Below are 25,259 nucleotides of genomic sequence, written 5' to 3'. Positions count from 1 at the left end.
AATAAATCAATTGAAGTTTCAAGTTTGTGTGAAGACTATTCAAGAAAGACAAAAAGAAAAAGTTGGGATCATATGAAATAACGTAAACAAATCAATAAGATGTTGTGAGAAAAAAAATAAAAAAAATGTAACAATTTTTATTAGTATATATTAATCATAGAAGATTTCCTATTCGAACTTTGCTTAGGGCCCCGATTATCTTGAGCCGCCCCTGCATTTAAAGATTCTTGGATTATTCCTTTGCGCTGTGTGTGACGTGCTTACTAATACCGACATGGGGAGGGGAAATCAAATTGCTTACCACATTGAATTTGGCAGGCAAAGCTGTTAATTCGTTTCCTTTTCCAATTAGGAAACATGATTGTTGCCATACGCTTACACATCGACAATGTCCTCCTTGGCGAGTGATTCAACACCCTGGACGGCCGGACCTCTTGTTGCCGACTCCCATCACAATTAACCATCGCCACCAACCCCATAGTTGCAACTCGATCAAGTGCACCTTCACACACTCACACTCACACTCACACTCACTAAATGTGTAACAAGTCGAGGGTAATGCCTGAACATGTTGTGGGAACCACCTTTGTCAACATACGTACTGCATTGTTGTAATATATCCCTTATGAATTTTTAGTTAAATTATAGCTATTTTTAAGTCTTTTTACTTGGAGTAAGCATTCTGTTATGGCCATTCTCTTAAGCGTGCAAGTTAGCATTGGATAGCATTTACCCCAAAGGATTCATGATTGCCTTTGCATGACACAGGGATGTTGCCATGAGATGCACCAAATCAGAGCATGCGAACGGAATACCAGAAGAGTAAGATTCTTATTTAAAAGTTAGTTGTGTGAATTTTTTTTGTTTTTTATAATTACTCTCCTCCTTGATAGGTTAAAGATGGTCCAAGTGTCTTATGCAACCGCTAAGCATCTAATGAAAAAAGAGATGTATAAGGACGCTATTTTCATGCTTGCCATGGCGGAGGTTAGTTGTTTCACTCATTATTGATAATTTTAGTTTACTAATCTTGTTGGAAATTATAGCATAGATCTGATAGCAATTTCACGATGTTTCCTAAACAGAACTGCACTCTTTTTTTTTCTCTACTAAATCTATTGACCAGAAAAAATAACATTTACTGATTCCACATTTTATTTAACGACAAGGAAATTGAGACACTTCGTTTAGGAAATGTTAAGGGTGTCTTTGAAATTGGGATGCCAGGTGTCATTGTTTTTCATATTGATTGACAATTTTCAAGATGTAGAGTTGTGTACGCATAGAAGTCACAAGTCCCGCCTCGAATCTATTGGTATTAACTTTAAAAGCTGAAAGTACGCTGAGAGTGAAACTTGATCAAAGATTGCAGGAGTCACCATTGGTGAGCGTTTTGAAATGAATAAATATATTATTCACTGAAAAAAAATGTTTGTTGTGCTTCCCTGCTTGACTCATGAGATGCTAGCAGATAATATATTGCTTTGATTTATAAGGATGTATAGTCCTAAGAATTCACCATGATTGACTAAGCAATTACACTTCTAGTTCTACTACTTATGAATCTAGTCCTAAAGCCCCTGGCTGAGCATGGATTGTTCTACATTTTTGTTCAGTTAAAGAAATACATTTAGTTCTTGTGAGATATTTCTTGTGAGATACTACTTGGATTTATTCAGTATGTCTGTATAATTTGGCGTTACGTTGTTGTCATGTTGTACTTGTAACTTCTTTGCTGTAAAACCATTCTCCGACAATTACAAACCATGCCCCTGAGATTCTAATATTTGTATCTTATTTCTTATTATATGACCCTGAAATATGAAAAGGGGAGCAAAAGTTCAGTAGCTTTCATAAAGACACAGAAAAAAGTTGAATTTAACACATACATCCTTTTAGAATCTTCTTTTTCTGACCTTTTCTGTCTATACAATTTGAGATGGTTAATGATCCGTGCCTTAAGGAATCTCAAGTCTTAAATGCGACTGGTTTTGCAGTGTAGCGTGTGCTATTCTGCAACTATAAGCTTGTTACTTGTTTCTCCTGAATTTGTTATATTGTGCAGACTTCTTTTTCGTTTCTATAGAAATTATGATAATTTGGAGGTCAAGGCATCATTAATGAAATCTACAATAAACTGATTGCTATCTTTTTATGTAAATTTCATGATTGGTATGAATCCAGGGATTTTATATTTTCACCAAGGATATATTTTCTTCTCCTGTTCCTTTTTATATCCATGAGTCATGACCGTACCACTATCAATAGTCTTAGTAAAGCTGATATGCTTGATTTTGACTCCTCACTACACATACCTTCCTTGAGAAAGCTTCCCTGCACCATATTCCCTAGATTCTGCATAAGAGGGTTTTGTTTTTGTTTTCCATTATTAAAACCTCAAGAACTGTTTAAAAAATTTGAACTCTTGGAAAAAGTAAAGTACACTTCATATGCAGTCCAACATAAGTGGGTTAGACCACCCCCGACCCTCATTTTACATGGTGATCAGCTTGTAAAAGGGAACGTCAACTGTAGGTAAGGTTCAGGTTTGAATGAGGCAAAAACTTGAGCTCAAGAGTAAATTACTCTTGCAGCTGTGGAATTACCACTCACCACCACCACTAAGTGCACAACAGTAGTGGACAGGTAGGGTGATTTAAACAAACGCAAATATGAATTTCATAGAGCTTGAAAGAGGGGACATTTGTTTACTATTAACATGTTTCGCTTTCTGAACTCAAACCAATGTTTCAATTTTTGAACTCTTTCGCTTCTCTTACGAATAAGGTGAGAGATAAATAAAGGGACCGATAATCTGCATTAGGAAATCAAAGATGTCCTTCAATAACAACTTTCCCATTAGATTCATTATGTGTTGAGTATATGTTTTTTCTGCAGAGCATGTGTGATCTTCACAATAATGTTGGAGGGAGCATTGGTGCTTAACTTGTCGAGATATGGGAATATACCAATTAGTTGGTGTCTAGGGTTTTTTAGATTAAGCATCCCATATTTTTATGTTTGATGATTTATATCATTTAACCATGTTTTTGTCATTCTCTCTATCAGTAGTTATATCTAATATGGAAAGATCTACAGCCAAATTGGTTGTTGAGAATCCCTGTCATATCACGTAGCAACGAATTTCATTATTTTATTTTCTCTTCAAGTGAGTTATTATAACTTATTTTTCAGGAATGTTGGTGTTAGAGATAGCCTACATTTCATTGGGTGCTGTCTAGTGCAACTAAAAATAAAAATAAATAAATAAATAAAAGAAAAACAAAACAAAACTAATTCGTCTCTGTGTTTCTCTCTTGTAGGACCAAAACTGTTTGTGTGGTGAGCATGAAGTTAGTGCGGTGAGTCAAAAATCTTTTTTTATTTTTCTTTTTTGGATATGATTCTATTTTAGGCTTAACGATGCCTCATTTTTGGTTTCCAGATCATGGGACCGGTTCTTCACCTAGACACAGTTTGGTGTTACTTTAGGCTCCATGATATGGAGTTCCTCCCTCGGGCTCGGGATCGGCTTGGAAAAGCTCAGCTGGGGTTGGATCAGAAGTACTGGAAGAGCTACGACCTGTCTTACCAGCCTTTTCTGGCACTGTGAGTATGATCCCAATTGCTTGCCGTTGTAATTTTTTCTTTCCCACCCCTCTTCAAAGTAGGAGAGTTGATTCATGCTTGTATGTTTTTCCAGGTGCTTCAGACTGCTGCTTTTTAAAGGAATTACTGCGTTTTACCTTAGAAGAAGTTCAGAGTGCAAGAAGTTTCTACTTTCAGCAAAGCCTTTGTATGGTCGGGTATGTTTAGTCATATTTGATGTAGATATTAAAAATATTTAACTACTTAATTAGATGCGTGTAATTTAGATTGAACAATACTAGAATTGGCTTTACTTAAACTAAAGAATACTAGAATTGAATAACTTATGTCATTCCCTCGTGCCATACTGCATTCGTGTTATATTTTCAGGTCCGACATACTAGGGAAATCAGGATTAAAGACGATAAAAATATAATTATTATTGACCCTAGTTAATACTTGTATATGGTGGGTATAGGGGGTAAAGTGGTGGAGAAATTGTTTTTGAAGCTAAATAATCAGCCATAGAATCTGTGTCCAGCCAAATCTGCCTCTGGGACAGAAATCTCCACTTCATTGACAATTGCTTACTTTCTGCTTCAATGCTCGTCACTACTTCCAGTCTTTTGGCTCCAAGCAGCTCAGGGTCACTGTTCCTGCTAATCAGCCCCAAACCAGCTTCGCGTGGGTTGTCTATTGAGAAGCCAACCAACATTAAGGTTTACTTCGTTTCTGTCTGGTAGAATTCATATCACGTCTCTAATCTGTCAGCTGGTCTTTGTCTACACCTCACCTTAAGCTTTCTGACTCCCTCAAAAACATTCTTCTTTACTCTGAAAAGCTGCAATGTGCTGTCCTCGAAGTCAATTTATTCTTATGCTTCCAAACCTGCACTAAAATATTGATTACATCTGCATACCACAGATCGCTTACTCGTGGACTCCTTGTTTTACTTACACTCATCGCATCTTTGAGGTTATTGATTCTGATTTTGAGCCTGAAAAGGTCAGGGTTTCCACAATCCCTTAGTAAATCAAAGTACATGATTTGAGTGTCAGTTCTTCTGCTTGCTTGCACAATCTGGATGATGAAGCCATTTGAATACCTCTTCTGGTTGCCTTCCCATCAGTGAGTACTGCTGTTTGAGTAATCTTTCATGCTAATCTAGCTGCGCTAGGATGAACATTCTTTGCCAGATCCATTTATGCCACCCCACTTATTGCTCTCCCCATCCCCCCCCCCCAACCTAATAACTGCATATTGCCTGCGCATCCACTAGCTTTTCTCCTGTTCTCGTCAACTAGTGTGTGAATGTAACTTATTTTCACTCTTCATTAAATTAGAGTGGGCGATAGGATAAGGCTGGAAGAACATATATATAGATTCAGACTCTATATCAGTGGTACATTCCTTTGGCAGACAGGCCAATGCAAAACAGACGGCTGAAAGATGTTGAAGTTCTTGAGTATATGCTTGTCATTTAAACTCATCTCAAAGCAGTTTACAGACGGCTGAAAGATGTTGAAGTTCTTGAGTATATGCTTGTCATTTAAACTCATCTCAAAGCAGTTTGATTTTATATTGAAGATGTACAATGTCTAGTCGATGTTGAAGATGAAATGGGTCAGTCAGGTGACCTGGAACATGGCATTGAATATATGTTGCGGACCAGTGGCCCTGAATATTTTGATATTGAAGTTACTGAAGAAAGAGAAGGGCAGGTTTTAAAAGAGTTTCTAGATTTGGTAAATAGGGAGTAGCGAGGTTGATGTACTTTTGCAAGATTTGTTATATATGGTTTCCAGCAAATACTGTTGTATGTGGCTTCCAGCCAATATAGGTGTACAGGTTACACTCGTTATGTTGTGTTTTTAGGAAAAACTGGTTGTATATGCTTTCAGCTGAAGTGGCCACTTTAAAAAGGTTGTATATTCTATTAGCTTTCAAAAGCTGAAATCTAGTTTTATTTTTTTGCCACTTTTACTTGCAAAATTGGAAAACTCGTTGGATTTTTGGGTTCTATTATATATATATAATTAGATAGGAAAATTTACCTTTTGCAGAAGAGTTGATTCTATTCTATTCAATCTAGTTTTATTTTTTGGGTTTCCGGTTCAATCTAGTCTCTTCAGGTGTAAGAGCTAAACGATTTACTTATGATTATTGGACGTGGTGCTGACAACTGGACTCCGCTATTTCACTTGATGATTGATTCCATAGGTTTATTATGTATTGGAACTTTTTACTTTTCCATGAGCAAAGAGAAATCGGTTTGGGCATAAAATATTAAAATTGCCAGTGTATGAATCTCAAACAACTAAGTTAATAATTACGAGTTAATAAGTTAATAAGTGAAAAATCGGCGAGATCATGCGAAAAGAAGGCATGCTTTATATACCTGACCAACTGAGGCACGGCTGAAACTGACAGGGAATACTTGTTTGAGTTCGTTAATATAGACATAGAAGTGTAAAAGTGTCCACTCTAAGAAACAAGGAGTATCTTCTATTAGTTTAGAGGAGATATAGGAATGTACAAAGATGAGTATGAACCTATTGTACTTGATGAAGTTTGGCTTGCAGCACCACCCCAATTTAAATTTTGATGCCGCTTATCATAAACATGCTAATTCTTGTGCTATATCTGTGGCGGGTAGGGATGAAGATGGAAGATGTTAAGCAGGTTTTACGAAGAAAGACAAAGCTCAGTCTGCAGGTGAAGCAGAATTGCTTGTAGCTGAATTGGCAGTTTGCAACGCTTTAGAAATTGGGTGGCATATACTGTAATAATAGAGGGGGATGTAGCTGAAGTAATAAGTGCTTTGTAGAAGAGAACTCAAACGACTTGAGTTGGAATTCTGTTTTAGACAATATTTTTCTCATACTGCATTTATTTTCTTATTGCTTATTTAAATGGGTAATTTCCCAATTAGTAACCCATAATGTCAATGTGTTCCCAAATAGTAACCACTCTCCAATTTTGACTTTTCAATCTCACTTTTGACACTTTTGCCATTCTCTCTATTTTCAAACAATGCCCACGTGGACCTGCAACACTCTCTCTTATTTGAAGTGATTTGAAGTGATTTGATGGGTGTGTTGATAGATACCACAGATTATCTTAGAGATGAAGATATGCAAATGAATGGTCACGAACGCATCTGTGGTTTAAAAGCCTCGAGATTTGTAAACATTAAGATGGACGGTTATTTACATTAACACTGTTCATATACTATTTTTATTATAAAAAAATTATTTTTAATAAGAAAAATATAGAGATATTACAAGAACCAACAAAAACATGAATAATGGTAAAAAATAATAAGATTCTTGTAAAAATAACAAGATAAAAATCATGAATTAAACCAACCCATGTATTAAACCCTTAAACCATCAACAAAGGATTAAAACTAAGCAAAATCTACACAGTATTCACAGGACATGTTTTGGTTCTACAACTATCATCAACAAAAATTGCAAAAGCACCAAAAACTAAGACAAAACATAAACCCCAACATAAATACATAACATAACAACCCTTAATCTTCATCGTCTTTATCTTCATTCTCGTCTTCATCTTCCTCGTCTTCATCATCGCCATCATCCCCAGAACTGGAACTATCATCATCATGTTGGTCTTCCCACATGTAATCAGTAGGGTCTTCAACAAAATAAGGATCATACATCTCTTCATCGTCTTCTTCTTCATCAGTAGAATAACTATCCCACATTTTCTCGTACTCGTCACTTGAGTAATCCGTGGTTTCACCCCTTGAACATCTAGGAAGAGGCATGTTGATAAAAAACGATGGAGAGAAAAGTTTTAACTTTGGTAGATTGTTGCTAACAGAAAAAATATTAGAATGTGAGAGAGATCAAATTTTAGATGACTATTTCCACTGTTATTTCGAAGTGATTTCAAAGATAAATGTTTGCGGGAAACAAGGCGTTGTAATTATGTGGGGTGGTTAGTTTTCTTTTCACCCTTCTTAATGTACCGTAAATGGTCATCATGACACACAAACAATGAAGGGACAGGCAAGACCAAATTAATTTAGAAAATGAAGTGAATTTTGACCCTTTGTCAAACCCAATGTAATTTGTTTGTTGCCATATTAGAGGACATGCAAGTATGCAACTCGACTAAATTACTCCGAAATTAACCCATAAATGGACCCTAAATGGATTGAATGAATAATTTTGGGTACCCATAAATAATTATCAATGTACAAGAAAGTTACTGATAGTCTTAAGGCCACAATATAGTTATTAATTGGATAGACGAATATGAATATCATTATTTTGGCGGAAAATTTGAGGATTGACATGTGTCCCCAATTTGTAGAAGACCTTTTATTTATTTAAAGGCAATCAAACCTTTTTTTTCTTTTTTCAAATACCCATGTTTATTTCATGATATCTAGTGGCAAGCATGCTTCGGCATGTTAAAAAGCTTCATGTAGAATGTTAATATTTATACTTAATTTATTGAATTTTTTTTTAACCTTATTAGAATTAATTATTTAGACAATGTATAGTAAAGTTGCTGATAGTTCTAGGGTAGGAATATGTTTATTCATTTGATAGAGGAATCAACATGGACATCAGTATTTTGGCGGGAAATGAAGTTTGGTACCCAATGAAGTCTGACACGTGGAGAGAAATGACCTTGGAACGTACGTGTCACAGTAACCGAAACTTAAAGAAATCAATTGGGAATTAGGGGAAAAAACTGTCCTAGTGAACCTCAATTAAATTTGGAAACCCTAATTTTTAGTTTCACTTCAATCTCCATATTATAACCCTCATTTTATCTTTACGGTTCGAATTATTGGTGGAGAAATGAGGAAGCTTAACCTGACATGTAGAATGTCATTAGATAAAATGCAGAAATTATTTGGTGGATTTAGTAAGGAAGAAAGGGAGGATTTTGAAAATTCTTGTTTTCGAAGCTTTTTGCAAATCCAAAAAAATATGCACGCAACAACTACACTAGTTTGTGCCATAGTTAGCCATAAAGTTGGTAGACTCTGCTATCGGATTGGTAACAAAGATTTGGTATTCAAGAAGAGTGATGTTGCATTGATTATGGGTCTTAGTGTAAACTCTGTTGCTAACTCATTCTACACCATCGACGCGTGAAGAACAACACATCGAATTTAAGTGCTAGGTTTTAAAAGGAAGCATTGTTAGTGAGACGAAATATTAGATGTTTTAGTGGTGGCAAAATCCAAAGGTAGTGAAGATAAAAGTGATATATTTAGGCTCAATATGTTGTATGTCTTTGCTCCAAGTTGTGCTTCTGGATCTTCTAGGACCGTAGATGGAAGGTATGTTGATCTTCTGAGAGGACCTAGGCTGCTTTTGATCGGTTTCCATGGGGCACACCTTGCTTTGAGATGTTGGAATCTTGTTTGGATGATATTTACAAAAATGTGTTAGGCGGAAGGACTCCTTTGCGGTTTATGGTTGTGTTATTTGTTTTGATATTTGGGCATACCTTCACATCCCCTCTCTTGGGGCTCGTAGGGCATTGAATGGTAAATTCCTAAGAATATTAGATTGGGTTCAGTTGCCTCCCAAGAACTTACATCTCCAGACCTGGAAGAAGAAGCTCGAGCCTCTTAAGGGTAAGGTTGTTGCCTTTGACACTTTGGATATTGAAGAAGAAGAAATGAATGAAGATGTAATGAAGGTGGCTTTCAACCAACATGCCACACAAAGCGCTGCTTCGGTTTCAGAGGAGATGCTTTAGAGACAGGCACACCTACTGAAAGGCCTTGTAAGCATATTATTGAAACTCTGCATTGTTGATTATAAACTCTGCATTGCATTGTTGATTATAAACTCTGCATTGTTAATTATATTCGCGAATTTGGATACATCGGCATTGCATTTTAATTATTTGACATCCATTTGCATTTATAAGAAAGGTTCTTAAACCGAAAATATCGGGAAGTATATATTATATTTGTGTTGACTCACGGGATAAGGATAACTTGTTAAATGGCTGGATATATCGATAGGTTAAATGAACTTTATGTTTAGTGCTCATAAGGTAGATAGGACTCATATGATACATGATACCGGCAATGCTTACTTCAACTAACTTTTGAATCTGAGGTTAGGGTGGCTCGGAATGACATCAAGTCTGAAATTAGGGCGGTATGGAGACAATCTTGCAAGGGGGTTTTCTGAGGTGGGAAGAAAAGTGGATTGGGTGAACCATCATCATCCCAGGGGGTTGTGAAGGGACCAAGAACAAAGAAAACAAGGGGAAGAAGCTGTGTCTACACCAATGCTGATGATGTTGTCAAAAAACCTACTACACAGTTTGTTAAAAATAAGGTTAAAGTTGTTGTGGAAGAAGTTGTGTCTACCCCACCTTCTAAGAGGAAGTCATCATCCCCACCTCCTAAGAGGAAGTCGTCATCCCCACATTCTAAGAGGAAGTCTCCTAAGAGGAAGTCATCATCCCCACCTTCTAAGAGGAAGTCATCATCCTCTAAGAAAGTTACATTTGATCTTTCACATGAGGTTGAAGAAAATAGAAAAAAGAGAAGTGAATGCGGGGTTTAAAATGGTAAGGAGGAGGGTGAAGAGAAACATAGTATCGACAAGAAGTGAGAGTCCGACCACCAAGGTTAAGTAAAGTAGAATTCAAAGGCTAGCAAAAGGCAAACAATTTTGAAAAGAAGTCAAGTCGATTGAAAAAGAAAAGACATGGAGGCTAAGAGCAAGGAAGCTAACAAACCAAAAAGAAGAAGAAATTTGATTGGTTTATGTGAGGAAGAAGAAGATGGAGAGGGAGAAGGTAGTGAAACCGATCTTGTTGCGGCGGTGATGTTTTGAGAGATATTAGTGAAGAGTTACCCAAGACTCCTCATGATGACCCGGTGATGGGGAAGACCATGTACATGGTTTTTCAAGAACCTAAACATGAACATGAAGGCCACTTATGATAATGATGAGGGGTGCTCGAGTTTTTGTTGAGGAGGTTGAAGAGAGGGTTGTAAATACCTACAAATGTCAAGAGAATGTGGTTCGGAGTCTCTTTGAACAATGAAGTCTGAGGAAAGAGGGTGTGAAAGAGCACATTGATGAGAGAATGTGGTTGGCCAAAGTCCCCTATGGAAGTCTATAATATGGATGTTGTTGAGCATGTGTCATTTATTAGTCCCTTGGACATTGCTCCCAGTGATGGTCCCTTGCCTACACCTAATGTTGATGTTCCCTCCAATGATGGTGTTGATATTGATGGGGAAGAAGTCCCGAACTTCGAAAATGGAGAAGGTCACATTTTACGCTTTACTTTCTTGCGATCTTGACATAAGCCGACTTGCTGTATTGTCACCCACAACCGCTTTCAAACCTTTGAGGTAGATAGTCGACTCAAATCTATTGTTGTTATGAAATCTAAAAATGATAATGTGATGTTGGGAGAGCGTGATAATGATGTAGATGATGATGATATTGTAGGGAAATGGTGGTCCCCGATGTGGTGCGCGATCTGAGTCAAATGGCAAGTGAAATGGAAAAAGAAAAGAAAAACACACCAAAGAAGAAAAGAAGATAAGGCAAAGGGATGCAAGGTCGGTCATGGGAAGAAAACATTGGACGAAATGTGATGAAATGATCAAGTCCGCTCTGCCAAAACATTTATCAAGAAAACCACCACCAAAGGTGACCTCCTTATCTTCTGATTACTATTGGAAGATGTTCACAAGGTTATGCAGATCCACAAACCCTGTTTAGATGCTAGAGTGTTTGGATACAACCCGTCTATTTCGGTCTACGATTTCCATTCATTGCATGGAAGAGAGTGGGTAGATGGGAGGTCGATTACAACTAACATATTATCTTACATATTAACCAAAGCTGAAGAACTAACATATTAACCATCAACAACTAACATATTAACCATCGGCAAACTTCGCATAATAATGTTTAAAATTCTATGACTCGGTGATCACCATATATGTGAAAATTTGTTGATCGGTGGTACATCCAACATTGTAAGGAAAATGACATTCGGAAGAAGAAACATATACTATCGGTGAGGATGTATACTTTTACTAAGTAAGTTATATCTCATTGGTTGATGGAATTTGTTTTGTATAGTTCACCTTTATTGATGAAGTACTTTATGATTTTTGTTTATGTAGAAATTCATGAATAGAGTATACAAACTTTAAGAAGAAGATGGAAGACCAAACCTTTAGTGGTGCAACTCGATGACAGAGTAGATAGTGGTGCGTATCATCCACATGAAGTTGTTAAAAGAGTACTTAGACCACTTATGAAGGAAGAATTAAAGATCAAGCACACCCATCCAGGCAATGGGTCTTATCATTCCTCTTCAAGTTGAAGGAAACCACCGGTTCTTGAAGTCTACAATTTTGGAAAGAAAAAATCTACAACTATGATTCTCTTAGTCCGAAGAAAGTTTACGATGAGCAACTTGCTATAGAGACTTGTCTTACTTATGTCATGAGGTGTCTTTGATCCATCGTCACCTCATGATTTGGGAGCCCCTCGGCTCGTGAGTTTAATGCTGTTACTCAACAACCGGATACAAATAGTTGTGGCCTATTTTGCCTAGCCTATCTAGATCTTCTTAGGGGGTGTGTACGAGGAAGTAAACAAAATAGATATGCAACCCCATCGAATGAGGAAGCGGATTGGAATGGATATAATTAATTGTGGGTTGAATCCGATCTTTTGTTTCAAAAAGCGGACAAAAAGCAATTGGAGAAGAGTTTGGAGGATGCTAAAGAAGTCGATGCGTGGCGGGGGAATCACTATGAAACAGCTTAGTGGATGCTACTTCTTCTATTTTGTGTTTAGTGAAACAAATAGCTTCTTCTATTTTGTGTTTAGTTGTCTAATTTTAGTATAGTAATATCATTTTGTGGTGCCGTTAATATCATCAGCTACGAATTTGTGATGATGGAATTTGTCATTCATTGCTTCATGCTTTCATGGAGTGATGAGTTAAGTTTTTAGTGAAGCATTTTTATGGAATTAGTTCTTTGATAGGTCTGTAATGCAATATGGTTATTGGAATATTATGTTTCATCAAACATTTGTGTATAGTTTAGGCGGGAAATGTTTTGGGCGGGAATAGTTTGGCGCCACACCACTTGGGCGGGAAAATAGTGTGTTTCCTTTATAAGTACAAACTGGGTTGCCTTTCTTGGTCCATCCCATTTCTCTTTCTCTTTTTTTTCTCGTTCAAAATGGGTGGGGGTGAGGATTCTACCAAGAATAATACAAATGTTGGTTCATCATCAACCAACTATAGCAAATGTTTTGAGTGTGGGGAAACTGGGCACTGGAAGATCAACTGTCCATGGGCAACTTCGCGCATCCCGCTATGCTCAAATCTGAATATGAGGTATGGTGTAAGTACAAAGCCACATAGTGCGGGAAGAAGGTTTCTCTCATGCGGGGCCAATCCATGCAAGGGTTTTAAAATGGATAGATCTAGAAGGTGAAGGGACACATAAGGCTAAAGCACACCTGCTAGTGAAGCAAAGGTGACAAAGGAAAACCGGTTGCAAATCACCATTGATGGTCCTATTAAAATGAAAATAGAGGCGTGTTGATGATGTTAACCTACTTGTAAAAGAAACTATCCATTAGAGGCCCGACCATGTCATTGTTATAGTTCTTGATATTAATAGTACAAGAAGATGTCCATTCAAACCAAATTAATTATGAAACCAAAATTGCCAACCAAAACTATCCAAAATATCAACCCCGAAGTAAAGCCACATGGTAACAATTTACCACTAACATATATGCAACCGCAAGTGCCAATTTCAAACAAAGAAACCAAAGCTGCCACTATTGGTGATTGGTTAAAAGAAAGATCATATGTACTCTTCATATTCAAAATCTGGTGGAATCGGTGAAAAATCAATCCACTCGGATCATCATCGCAACCCATGCAAGTTGCCTTATTGTGGTCCAAGACCACCACAACGCGTACACCTTCTTCTTTGGGACTCCCTCTCTTTAAAGCGTTTTTCTCTTTTACGTGGTCTTCCCGCATCACCTCATCAACGGGTGGACGGACGATGATGCCATCATAAAAACCCAAACCCAATGTTCTTTTCCTCTTAATGGTGTCCAGTTCTCTATATGTATCCATCATCGTTTCTTTTGTGTACCAATGCAAGCAAAAGTCATATGCACATAACTTACGGTGATCGATTGCCTTCATAGCATGGCTACAAGGAAGATCAACCCGTTGAAAGAAACCGCGTGTGCAAGTCCTCTCCAAAAGGTCTATGGTGTTAGATGCGGTCTAGTGATTGCCGCAGTAAATGTGCTCACTTGCCTTTGTTCTTTGTGAAACGTCTACTCGAATATCTCGATGAGATGAGCACTTCCTCGGTGATTTGGTCGGTTTGTCTTCAGCTTTGGCGCCATCACCCGGTAGTCATAAAATGTTTCATTATGTTCAACCCGATACCATTGACAAAGAGATGTCAGCGGCATAGCTCTCTCTGGAAGTATTGTTCTTGTTCCAGCTCTCTATGTGATTTGTGTAGCAAATGCCATACCTTCTCATTGGAGCAAAAGCACAACACCACGACTCTTTTCGGAATCTTTACAATCTTTGCATAACCTTTGCTTTGCGGCCTGATAAATTTGGCTCATATGTCTTACAAATTCTGCTGTTCATAAGTTTCAAAGCAGACTCTCTTCACCTTCCCTTTTGTCTCTTGCTTAGTCATACAATTTGAAATGTGTTGTGCACAAAAGCAATGGACCGCGTTAGGAAGTATTTTAGGCCGCGGCTTGAAAAATGCTTACATGCCTATCGAGAGAAAGAACAAAGTTTTGCTCGTCCAACAACAAGGTCTCTTAACTTTTCGAAAACCAATCCGGTGGTCATTATTTTCCTTTGGGACTATGGCAAATGCAATTGGAAACACGTGGCTATCGCCATCACCGTGATAGCGGTTAGTATGATTGACTTGTACCTACGTCATGAAAGTGCCATCAATCATAATCAATGGGCCGAAGACATCTTTTGTAAGCTTCGGACGGTGACGCCGTAGCTCACAAACAAGCGTTCAAACTTGTGCTTTCGGGGGCCGATGGCGTTTGCGGCTCGGTGAAACAATCTGAATCCACTCTTTTAAGTTCTTTACAATAATTTGGCAACATTTGGTACGCGGTGACTAAAACTTCCCCTTATCTCGCAAGCAAAAAGCCAAACAAACATAAGTTAGTTGTTGCTACTATTGCGTTCATTAGTTGATGATATAACCAAGGCGGTTACCTTTTGCATTGCAATTTCTTTTGCTTTCCAAGCAACTTTATCGACACATTTATGCGGTGTGCGCCCTTAACCTCAATTTGCAAACTGTTTGAACCATATCAATATTGTCCCTAAGTTTGATTTCCACAACAACTTCAAACCCATTTTGCATCGGCTTGTTTATTAGTTGCAATTGCTTTATCTTGTGAACATGTATGTGCTTCTCACGAAGGTTATAATAACCCATATATCGAGAACCCGGTGGTTGGCTTTGCAAACAAATGAAATGTGCAACCGGGAGACTTACACTTCATATAAATCCTCCGGAGAAGTGCTGCGCCTGTATAAATCAAACATGTTTGCTATTGCGTATGACTTCATGTCTTTTATAAGATCATCCCGAGTAGGATAGTGTTGTCTACTTTAGGAGGAACAAACTTCGTGTTCACATGAGGAGGAGTTACATCCACTTTAGCCGGTGTTTACGGACTATGGGAGAGCGAAGAGGATCATATCCTTGATGTAAGTCTTACGAATTGAGATCTTTGGCACCGAATAAGCGTAGCATCAACCATTCCATTTGTTTCAATATCGGGTTCACTTTGGCCTTCCTCATCATTAATGGTCATATCGGGTTCACTTTGGCCTTCCTCATCATTAACGGTTATATAGCGTGCCTCCCCAAAAAAACTCTTAACTACGGTTAGGAGTAGACCATACATCCTGATCATCATCCAATAATTGAACTTCATCATCATCATCTTGATTACCACCATTTACTACTCTAACTTCATCATCATCAGCTCCATCCTTTACTTGTACTACTTCTTCTTCTTCAAAATTAACTTCATGTAGTATTTCAACTTCATCATCATCAACCTCATTATTGCCAATATTTTGATTCATGGAAATTCTATATTCCTCAGGGACGTCCTCTGTATCACCATATGGATTTTGGGAATCAAAGTCATCATAATCAGGTTGATCAAGATTTGGTACACCATCTTGATCATCACCATCATTGACCGTCCCTGTATTATATCAGTAATTAGCTCCCCACTATCAGCAACTGGAACTATATGTTACATTGCAAGGCTATAGTGTGTACCTTCCACAAAACGAGAAGGCGATTAGTGACCGTTTCTCTTTTACGTACTAAAGGTTCAGTGTAACCCGGAGGAAACACCCTCGGCCAAATATCTATATTTCAATGAACACTTCGTAAGTTCCACACCACTATCGTGACGGGTAAAGCTATCATCTATCAACATATCCCATTGATATCGAAGACTTACTTGCCATCACCTTTTCGAACGTTGACAAGCTGTGAGGTTGAATGTGTTCTTCGACGTCGTGAATCTCCACATCTTCCCATTGATGAGTCCCCACTCTCCCACTCCAAGGTTGGTCAAGGGGACTTTCTGGAAAACCAAAGATTCATAACTATTAGGAAATAAAGCATGTACCCACCCTCACTAATAATGACCTAACCAAATGGAACTGCATTACTTACCAATTGCTTCATCGACAAGTTTAAATTGGTTAATAGGGCGCTTCGGCGAGCTAGCTCCCTCGTTTTGAAAAGAGTGTTTCCGCGGGAGAAATAATGCTTGGAGTCGCGTCTTTCTTAAACAACTTCGATAGCAACTTCTTTCTTAAACATTAGGTTGTCCATTGTTTACCACTTCTACTTCGTTGATAACCCAAACCATCATTGTTTTTCTTGGAGACTTTCTTTGTTTCATAATCATGTTCAAATAATCTGTTTCTTCATCAATTCGACCGCGGGGACTTCTTCGTCAAGTATCTTATAGAAAAAGTAGATCTCTTTCTCGACAACACACCTTCCACGGTACTCATGAATCCTTCAAATGAAATACCCCCATCACAAACTCTCAATTTCACCTCGCCACCAACATACTTCATCCGGCCATACTTGTCCGCTTTCATCTCCCCATTGTAGTGAATAAGAACATCCAAAGAAGTACCTAACCAGTAAGTATAAAAAAAACAACCAAAAAGCGATGGTTACAAAGAAGTACCTAACCATAAACCATAAAAACTGAAAAGTAAATTCAAACATTTAAGCACAAACTAGTTAAACTAGTTAAACTAACACTTTTAGGACATTTATGATAGAATCTATCTTAAATGCCTTAATATTAAACCCAACATTAAATATATAATCAACATGGAAACCACCAACATTCTACCACAACTATATAATCAACGTGCATTTATGCATGGAGACGTCATAAATTTGTCTTCAAAACCCTTTCCTTGAAAGATGAAACATCAAACAAACAAAACACTAAACTCGTGGAACAAAACCGTGACCCAAGGCCCTAGATAGCTTAAAAACAACAAACTATACCTTTATCATGTGAATGTGTTATGTTTTCCATGTCAAACCTTAAAAATACAAAAAGCGGAGGACACAATGACAAGGAAGAAGAAGAAAAACAACCAAGAAAAAAATAGAAACTTTGAGCTTTTGTCCTTATTTTTTAGGTTGGTTCAAAATCTGAGGTAAAAGTTGTAAAGGTCTTGACAACCAAAATCACCGAGAGTTCGATAGTTTATTAGTCGGTTGCTTCTTCATTATAGCAACCACGAGATACTACAACATGTTTTGATTAACATGTTTTCTTGATCAAGATCCAACAGGTTGTCCATCAACGCAAAGTCAAACTCATCGTACAATATGACGAGTTATCTTGCATGGGGTAAAAGGGAGAGAGAGTGTTGCAGGTCCACGTGGGCATTGTTTGAAAATAAGGAGAAGGGCAAAAGTGTCAAAAGTGAGGTTGAAAAGTCAAAATTGAAGAGTGGTTACTACTTGGGAACAGATTGACATTATGGGTTACTAATTGGGAAATTACCCTATTTAAATTCATTCCTAGGAGTTGTAATGGGCTTGCACATGAGGTAGCAAAGTGGACATGGTTGCTTGGTTCAGCAGACGTGTTTCAACACTCTGCAACTTTTGTAAGTTATTTTATTAATAAAATATTCTTTATCCAAAAAAAAAAGCTTACAGCAGTGTAATTTTGGTGCCCAAATGAATTTAATACGATTTTATTTGAGGATTTATACAAACTTGATTGTCTCATGATGAACTCTTGTGAGTTTTGCTATGATATCATTCTAACCTTAGGTTTAAAAGGGTGTTTACATAAGTTGTATCAATAAAGTAATGTAGACCCTTGTTCTCGTGGCCACATCAGGCTAAAATTTCTACTGAAATCCAACAAAAGTGCAAGGGGTATTCAAAGATTGTGGGTGCAAAGTGTATTCCAAGATTGTGGGCATTGGGGTACGGCCAGGAAGGCTGGTCCGAGTACGAGCTGATCTGATTTCAGAGTTGCACGAAAATAAGGAAGAGTATATATGGATGTTTGATCATGAAGACGTGACTCGTTGTGAGGGAAGTCTATTACACTTTAAGGGTGACGTTCCTAAGGAGAAATGGATGTTGCTACCTGAACATGGTTATCTTGCAGCATCAAAGTATAGCGTTGTGATTGTGTATTTCACAATGGCAAGTTGTTTAACTTTTCTGCCGTTAAGGTCAGCATTCAATGAGAATGACCATAAAGTCATTGGTATTGGGGTTGTTCCAAACCACTTTTTAAAGTTGAATTTGGAAGCAAATTTTCCAATGCTGAAAATAGCGGCGTTTTGGGAAAAACATCATCATGAAATCGCAGATGAGTGGAAATCACATTTCATATCTCACTTTGATCCATTTCACTTTTCTCTTGGAGAGATAATAATTTGGGCAACCATGTGATTCTAGATGAATCAGACTGACTTGGTAGGAGGCCTATAAGAGGAGAGGATTTCACATTTGTTGAAGCTTTCACACTATTATGGTTGAGTAGACTTTAAGACCATGGAATGACGTAGCCAATATTCTTTCTCAACTTTAATGCAATTGTTTGAATTCACTTTAAATTTGTGTAGAAGAAAATAATAATGTTCTTCATAATTGTTTGAGTTTGCATTTTTCCCTCCTTTCTATAAGTTTTGGAAATTCTGTTGTCATGTGTTGTGGATGTAATGTCGTAAATATCTTTTATAAGATGATGATAAAAGTTGGAGTAGTGTGGAGTTGTGTGTCTGCAATTGAAAATTTCATCTGTAATTTCAACGGACCAACTGGTGTATCAATTCAATCGTTTGGTAGTGAATTGGTCACTTTCTCGTCGAGTATGTAGGTACAACGTTATAAGAGGTGTTCGCAACTCGTTGTGGATATTTTCTTCTAGACTGTTCACAGCAGTCTCAATATTCTGTTAGTAATGTCTTTTGAGCATGACCTATATATTTTGAGGGAAGTGGGACAGCTTCAATGCTTCATGAATGGCTTCTAGATCCTGACTTGCACTTTTTTAGGATGTTTCATTCAACACCAAAAGAATACCACATTGAGTAGCGTTGCATGCACGTATGATCCTAAACCGGCTACACCATGGTCTAATAATTATTAAAATCATGTTCTTGAAAACAGCACGACAGTAAATATATATTGGAACTAGTATATAGCCCGTGCCCATGACACTGTTTCAAATTAGGCCCAAAAGAACCCTAACCAACCGAATGATAAAAGCCCAGCCCACAAAGCAGCCATTGTTGACCAAATCAACAATGATCAAGTACTCTTTCAAATTAACATTTTAAACTGCACATATCCTATAAGACTTTAGATCTGCCATGTCATAACTTGTGAGAAACATTTGTAGCCGCCGAATGGGGCTCTACGGGCCCCACACCAAGCCTTTTTATTAGATAGATATCGTAGTTACAAGATCTACATTACTTAAAATCTTGAATACATTACACCACTTGCATCCTCTGTTACTATAAAACCGTCTTTCATCTAGGGGAGGCATTGTATACATGTTATTTCTATCACAATATTCATGATTTGGCCTGAATTACATTGTTACAAGGAAAAACAAGATCCTTTAGAATCTTCTCAAGGCCAAGATAGCACACCTTCGGGAATAACTTTACATCAAGGGAAGAATTCCACACTATTATTAGTGAGACGTTCACTTATCATATTAGAACACAAACCCAAGTCTAGAAGGTTGAATCTAAGTCCTTGGAATGGTAGCAGAAATAGAAATGAAGCAAGCACGAGCCAAAGAATTTGAACTCATTTCAGGGTTGCGAGATAGCATTTTAATTCTACTAACTATAGCCTCCAAAGAAGCTCCACATGGATCATTCAGTATGTGACTTCATCAATTAACAGAAGCCCTATATCACTAAAGAAGCTCAAGCCACCAACTCTAATGCGGTACTTGGTAACGACATCAAACTTCTGTAGCAACAACAAATTAATTCAACATAAATGGTCAGTGAAGTGTTCCAAATGAGTGATATTTAAGAGAAATCAAAGTTATGTCAATTCACCTCAGGAGTAGTAAGAATAAGGTATGCTTCTTGTATACTCATTATTAACTTCATTGCCATTAAATTTTGTTCTCTGACATTCTCAATGATTAATTAGATGACTTGTACAACAAAGTCATGCATGTGGCTGATACTCTGAGAGTGGGACAACTAGAGAACGTATTGACAGTTTTTAAATGCACGACCTAACACGTTTAAAAGCGCATTTTCTGTGCGACATAGTAGTAAAAGCGGGAAAGCGTGATTTCAGTGCGTGAGAGCACTACCTACACCCGACATTTTATGTTGCTAAGGTCAGCACCACCCACCAAATAAATACCCAGTACTACCCTAGGATTTCAACTAAGAAACAGGTGATATCAAAGTATACCTCTGAGGTGGGACAACAGGCATCGAATATCTATCTTTGGCCCCTAACATTGTCAAAGTGTCCATTAACTCATTAAAGGCATTTAACATTTTTCAGCTTTCTGCTTCATATACTATACATACTTGTTGTTTCATACACTTAAAATCTAAAGATACGTTAGAAACAAAATCACTTTTGCACAAAGATATTAAGTAACGGTTACTGCTATTTCCAACGGAAAATAAGTGTCAGGGGATTTGTCACGACTGAATAAGTGTTAGGAATGGAAAATCTTATTTGTTGCCAAATCGGCCTTATGGTGTAGTGTTTAATTTAGAAGGAAATAAGATATTCATTTCGAAATTACTTTCCTCTACCTATAAATAAACCTTCAATAACAAAACAAGATAAGTAACATTTTAGATGTCAAACTCAATTAGATTTTCCTGCATACAACTTGCTGCTAATTTTGCTACGGCTCTGTTTGGCCATATGAAATTCTGTAGTACTTGACCATGTTTGAAGTATCCAATTCTTGCAGTGAATATCCAAAAAGTTGCTAGTTTGTCAGTTGTTTGGTTCTCAGTTCTCATATGCTCTCCCACGTTTGTAGTATATTCATGACAATCACTAAAAATAAGGAAAAAAAAAAAAAAAAACTGTAGAATACCATTAAAATCTTGTGAACATCCTTGAATTAATGAAGAGAAAACTTTGATATATCATTTGATACAACATTAGAAATTATTCATACAATTTTCGTATTTATCCAACCCCATCTTAAAATCCACACAAATACCCAACATTTAACCATTAAGGGGGAAAAAAAACAATAATATGCCATATAAATCAAGAACTACATCAAGATTTAAGATTTAGAACCAAAATTGCCAATAAGTAACCCCACCCAAAATCCAAGGGATTGGATTTTTTTTCTTGAAAAATTCATTATAGTGCAAAAGGATTTAGAAATCAAAGATTTGTAAAATAAAATGGTGTGATTTGTTTGTGGGTAGTGGTTATATTCTTTTTGTTTTCATCGGAAGGGTGTGAGGAGAAGATGGTAGGGGTAGAAAGAAGGAGAGTTGTAGGTGGTGATGTTGAAAAAGAGCTCTCGGTCTTATTTTATTTAAAAACCCTTATTTTACTTTCTAAAATGGGCAATGAATATCGTTATCTCACCTTTCCCCAGTGATACCGTTATACTTGTTATTAGACCAATTGTGTTATCGTTATTTATAAGTTGTGGCCTGTATTCTGAAAATGGACCGGACCAAACAACTAATCACCTTATCAAGGGTCTTATTCATTATACAGGTTCCCCAATCCATGTTGCCAAATAGGGCAGTAATATTTTCACATGCCACTCCTTTGAATAGAGATATAGAGAGACTGATTGACAGATATGACAAACATGCATGTGAATAGATTTTGGGACAGTACCAAATGGCAATCAGGTGTTAGTGTAATTTCACAAGCTCCACTGTCTTCTTTTCTTGTTACAAGTGTCCACCGACCTTAGGATCCCTTTGCAAAAGGAGTAGCCCATTGGAATTGATCGAGCTCCGGAAAAAAAAGAAACAAATGGGAAGTTACCTGATAAAATGGAACCTAAGAATGTTTCAGAAAATTGGCACCAATGAGTTATGGTGTCGTGCTACAAAAGAACTAAAATACCACAAACAAATATGAGAATTAAATATGGAAGCAAATTACTAAAAGCAAAAAATAAGAATTCACAAAGAAAACAGTATACATGGTTTGGCAAGTATGCCGACCCTATGGAAGACAGTGATCAAGATATTGTGCTTGAGCAATTTATCTTACAAAAATCAACAATATTTAAAAGAAGGCATATATATAGACTCCCTTATTTATGCTCAAAACATAGCCATAACTCGCGTAACCAATAAAGCGTTCTCCCAATGCCATACATGCATAAGGGTGTCAATGTTATGGCCTCGAGGCCATACCGTTATTCGCCTAAACTATAGTGATGCTAATGTACCTCGAGGCTGAACAAACTCGGTCTTTGTCAACCCAAATGAGGGATAAGTTTGTTTGGTCATACTAAAACTTGTATTCAGGGCGTGGTTTTATCAATACAAAATCATTAAGCAACTAGACATGAAATTCAGGCTTCTGTTTTTGTATTGTGTGTGCACAGAGCCTAAAAGTATCTTGTATGGTTTCTTACACACGGAAGTCTCTCTGTCTTCATTAGCTGAAATATACTAAAATATATGTTTGTAAATAGGTCAGGGAAATAAGTATTTAGACAAAAAAAAGTTAAAAGTCAGAAAGGAAAAAGCAAAAAACCATTCCGCAGATTTAATTCATTGTCAGATGAAATAATGTAATAGGTGACTTTAAAAGCTAGTCAGATTCTATCTTTGCATTAATAGGCCATAATTATCCTCAAGGATATTTGGTAACTATCAATTAACTTGATATGATTCTCAAAACCATTTCTTAACTTTTGATCAATTGAAGAACATTAATAATGTAAACATCAATCATACACCTACAATCAAAGAAGTCGGAACAAGCACTCACTAATTTCTACAGTTTCAATTTTGCAAGATTTTATCACAAACAAACACATCAATTGAAAAGATACAATTAATTATTACAAACAAACAATCCTTCTCACAAGTTCCCTAGATAGTAATTCTAATGAAGTAAAGTACAACAATTGTTCTAGACTTTAGGTGTGGAATGATTCCCTTACTCGAAGTGTATTTCAACGTGCACATGAGTTAGGTAATTTATTGATTCGTGTTTGAGCTGTGTATGATTTAAACTTTGTGTACACATGAAAATACCGAACAACGCGCGCGTTCTCTCTCATATGCCTTGCCCAAGGGGCGTACGCGCCCTTGCCTGAGAAAAGAAGTTAGTTTTTTTCTTCCTTTTCGCGAAACAAGTTACTGAAATTTGGTAAAGAAAGAGGCACGCACGCGCCCTTGCCTCTACATACCGAGTTCCGATTTTTCTCCAGTGAACCAAAATTTCACAGACGTGCTGAAATTTCAAGAGGAATTCTAAGGCATGTTGCAAGAGGTTTGGGAGGTACAATTGTTTTCAAATCCAATGTACGTCCTCATGCAGAAACTAAAACTTTTGAAGGCCAGAGTTAAACCTTGGGCTAGAGCTCAGTTCTCAGATATTCATGGTAGAGTTGAGCAAGCTAGGGAAGTGTTGTATGATGTGCAAAGGCAATTGCAAGCCACACCTTGGGATTTGGTGGTGGGACAAAAGGAAAAGGAAGCTCTTTAGAAATATAGTGACTTGGCAAGAATAGAAGCGGCTGAAATCAAGAGTAAACAAGATTATTTATGGGCTAGAGATGGAGACAAATGCACGGCGTATTTCTTTTAATCATTAGAGGGGAAAAAAAAAAGCTAAGAATGACATATGGTGCATACAGAATGCAGATGGGAATACTGTAACTGGGCAGGCTGAGGTTATACAATCGTTTGTTGGCTACTACACTGAGATTCTGGGGTATGAGGCAGGGGAAATCTGTGGTATGGAGTTCTTCAACAATCTTCAGGTTAAAGCTATCATCTCACCTACCATGAATCTTCTTCTAGACTCTGATATTACTCCTACAGAAATTAAAGAAGCTCTTTCTGGGATGAAAGAGAATGCAGCTCCTGAGCCAGATGGTTACACTCCGTTCTTTTTCTAGAGTTGTTGGGAAACAGTTGGTGGCGATTTTACATGTGCTATCCTTAATGCATTTAAATTTTGTAGATTTCCTAGAGGTGTCAATGCTACCTTTATATGTCTCATTCCCAAAGTTAACAACCCCTCAAAGGTTGAAGACTTTAGACCTATAGCCTTGTGTAATACCATATATAAATGCATCTCTAAGGTTGTAGCGAACAGAATAAAGCTAGTCATTAATGACATTGTGCAGGCTAATCAATCAACTTTTATTTCTTGCAGATTTATACAGGACAACATTTTGCTTTCATATGAACTTCTCCGGGGGTATGATAGGAAGCATGGTACTCCTAGATGCTCAATCAAATTGGATATCAGGAAAGCGTATGATACAGTGAGTTGGGATGCTATCTTAGCTATGATCAAGGTTTTTCACTTTCCTCCTTCAATGGCTAAATGGATAGAGATGTGCATTGCAACCCCTTCTTTCTCCGTCATGATCAATGGTGCCCCATAAGGTTATTTTGCAGGCAAGAGAGGTATACGGCAAGGAGATCCTTTATCACCCTATCTATTTTTCTAGTGATGGAAATTCTCAGCTCGGTTATAATGCAGAACATCAACAACAAGGCCATCTATCTTCATTCAAAATATTACATAGTGAGACTGTTACATCTAGCATTTGTGGATGATGTCCTCTTGTTTTGTAAGGGAGATTGTGCCTTTATGAATGCTGTTAAAGAGTGCTTAAAAACTTTCAGAGAAGCGACGGGGTTGAATATCAACAAGCACAAAACATCTTTATTAGCCAGAGGGTTATATTATCAAGATGCTCTAGCTTTGGCGAATATCTTGGGGGTGGCACTTGTGAAACCTCTGGTGAGATACTTAGGCCTACCACTCATTTCAGCCAGATTGGGAATAAGGGAGTGCCAACCTCTTGTCGAGAAGA

General features: G+C 37.3%; 1 protein-coding gene across 6 annotated transcripts; it reads left to right on the top strand.

Annotated features, from left to right (window-relative positions):
• The first annotated feature begins 644 nt into the window (after window positions 1-644).
• LOC147486367 (uncharacterized) lies at window positions 645-24,722 on the top strand. Of its 6 annotated transcripts, none has more exons than XM_086572262.1 (7): window positions 673-822; window positions 894-987; window positions 1,271-1,384; window positions 3,324-3,362; window positions 3,446-3,609; window positions 3,704-3,806; window positions 6,245-6,550. In XM_086572262.1, exons 1-7 carry the CDS (start codon window positions 779-781, stop codon window positions 6,248-6,250), a joined length of 564 nt encoding a protein of 187 aa, XP_086428388.1. In that variant the 5' UTR covers window positions 673-778; the 3' UTR covers window positions 6,251-6,550. The 6 variants fall into 6 exon arrangements, with proteins under 6 accessions (XP_086428392.1, XP_086428388.1, XP_086428389.1 ...); XM_086572260.1 differs by lacking the exon at window positions 6,245-6,550 and adding an exon at window positions 24,590-24,722 and having other exon boundaries at window positions 684-822; XM_086572261.1 differs by lacking the exon at window positions 6,245-6,550 and adding an exon at window positions 4,932-5,074 and having other exon boundaries at window positions 684-822.
• Window positions 24,723-25,259: the final 537 nt, after the last annotated feature.

Source organism: Coptis chinensis, chromosome 7, assembly GCF_015680905.1.
Source record: "Coptis chinensis isolate HL-2020 chromosome 7, ASM1568090v1, whole genome shotgun sequence".
NCBI classification, from domain to species: Eukaryota; Viridiplantae; Streptophyta; class Magnoliopsida; order Ranunculales; family Ranunculaceae; genus Coptis; species Coptis chinensis.
This window is presented reverse-complemented; position numbering and strand designations above follow the sequence as displayed.

What these genes read in the sequence shown, in the direction of transcription:
- LOC147486367 (XM_086572260.1), top strand. Translation starts at nt 779, where the DNA reads ATGAGATGCACCAAATCAGAGCATGCGAACGGAATACCAGAAGA. An exon ending in GCGAACGGAATACCAGAAGA is followed by an intron (nt 823 to 893) that starts GTAAGATTCTTA and finishes CCTCCTTGATAG; the next exon opens with GTTAAAGATGGTCCAAGTGT. An exon ending in GTGAGCATGAAGTTAGTGCG is followed by an intron (nt 3,363 to 3,445) that starts GTGAGTCAAAAA and finishes TTTGGTTTCCAG; the next exon opens with ATCATGGGACCGGTTCTTCA.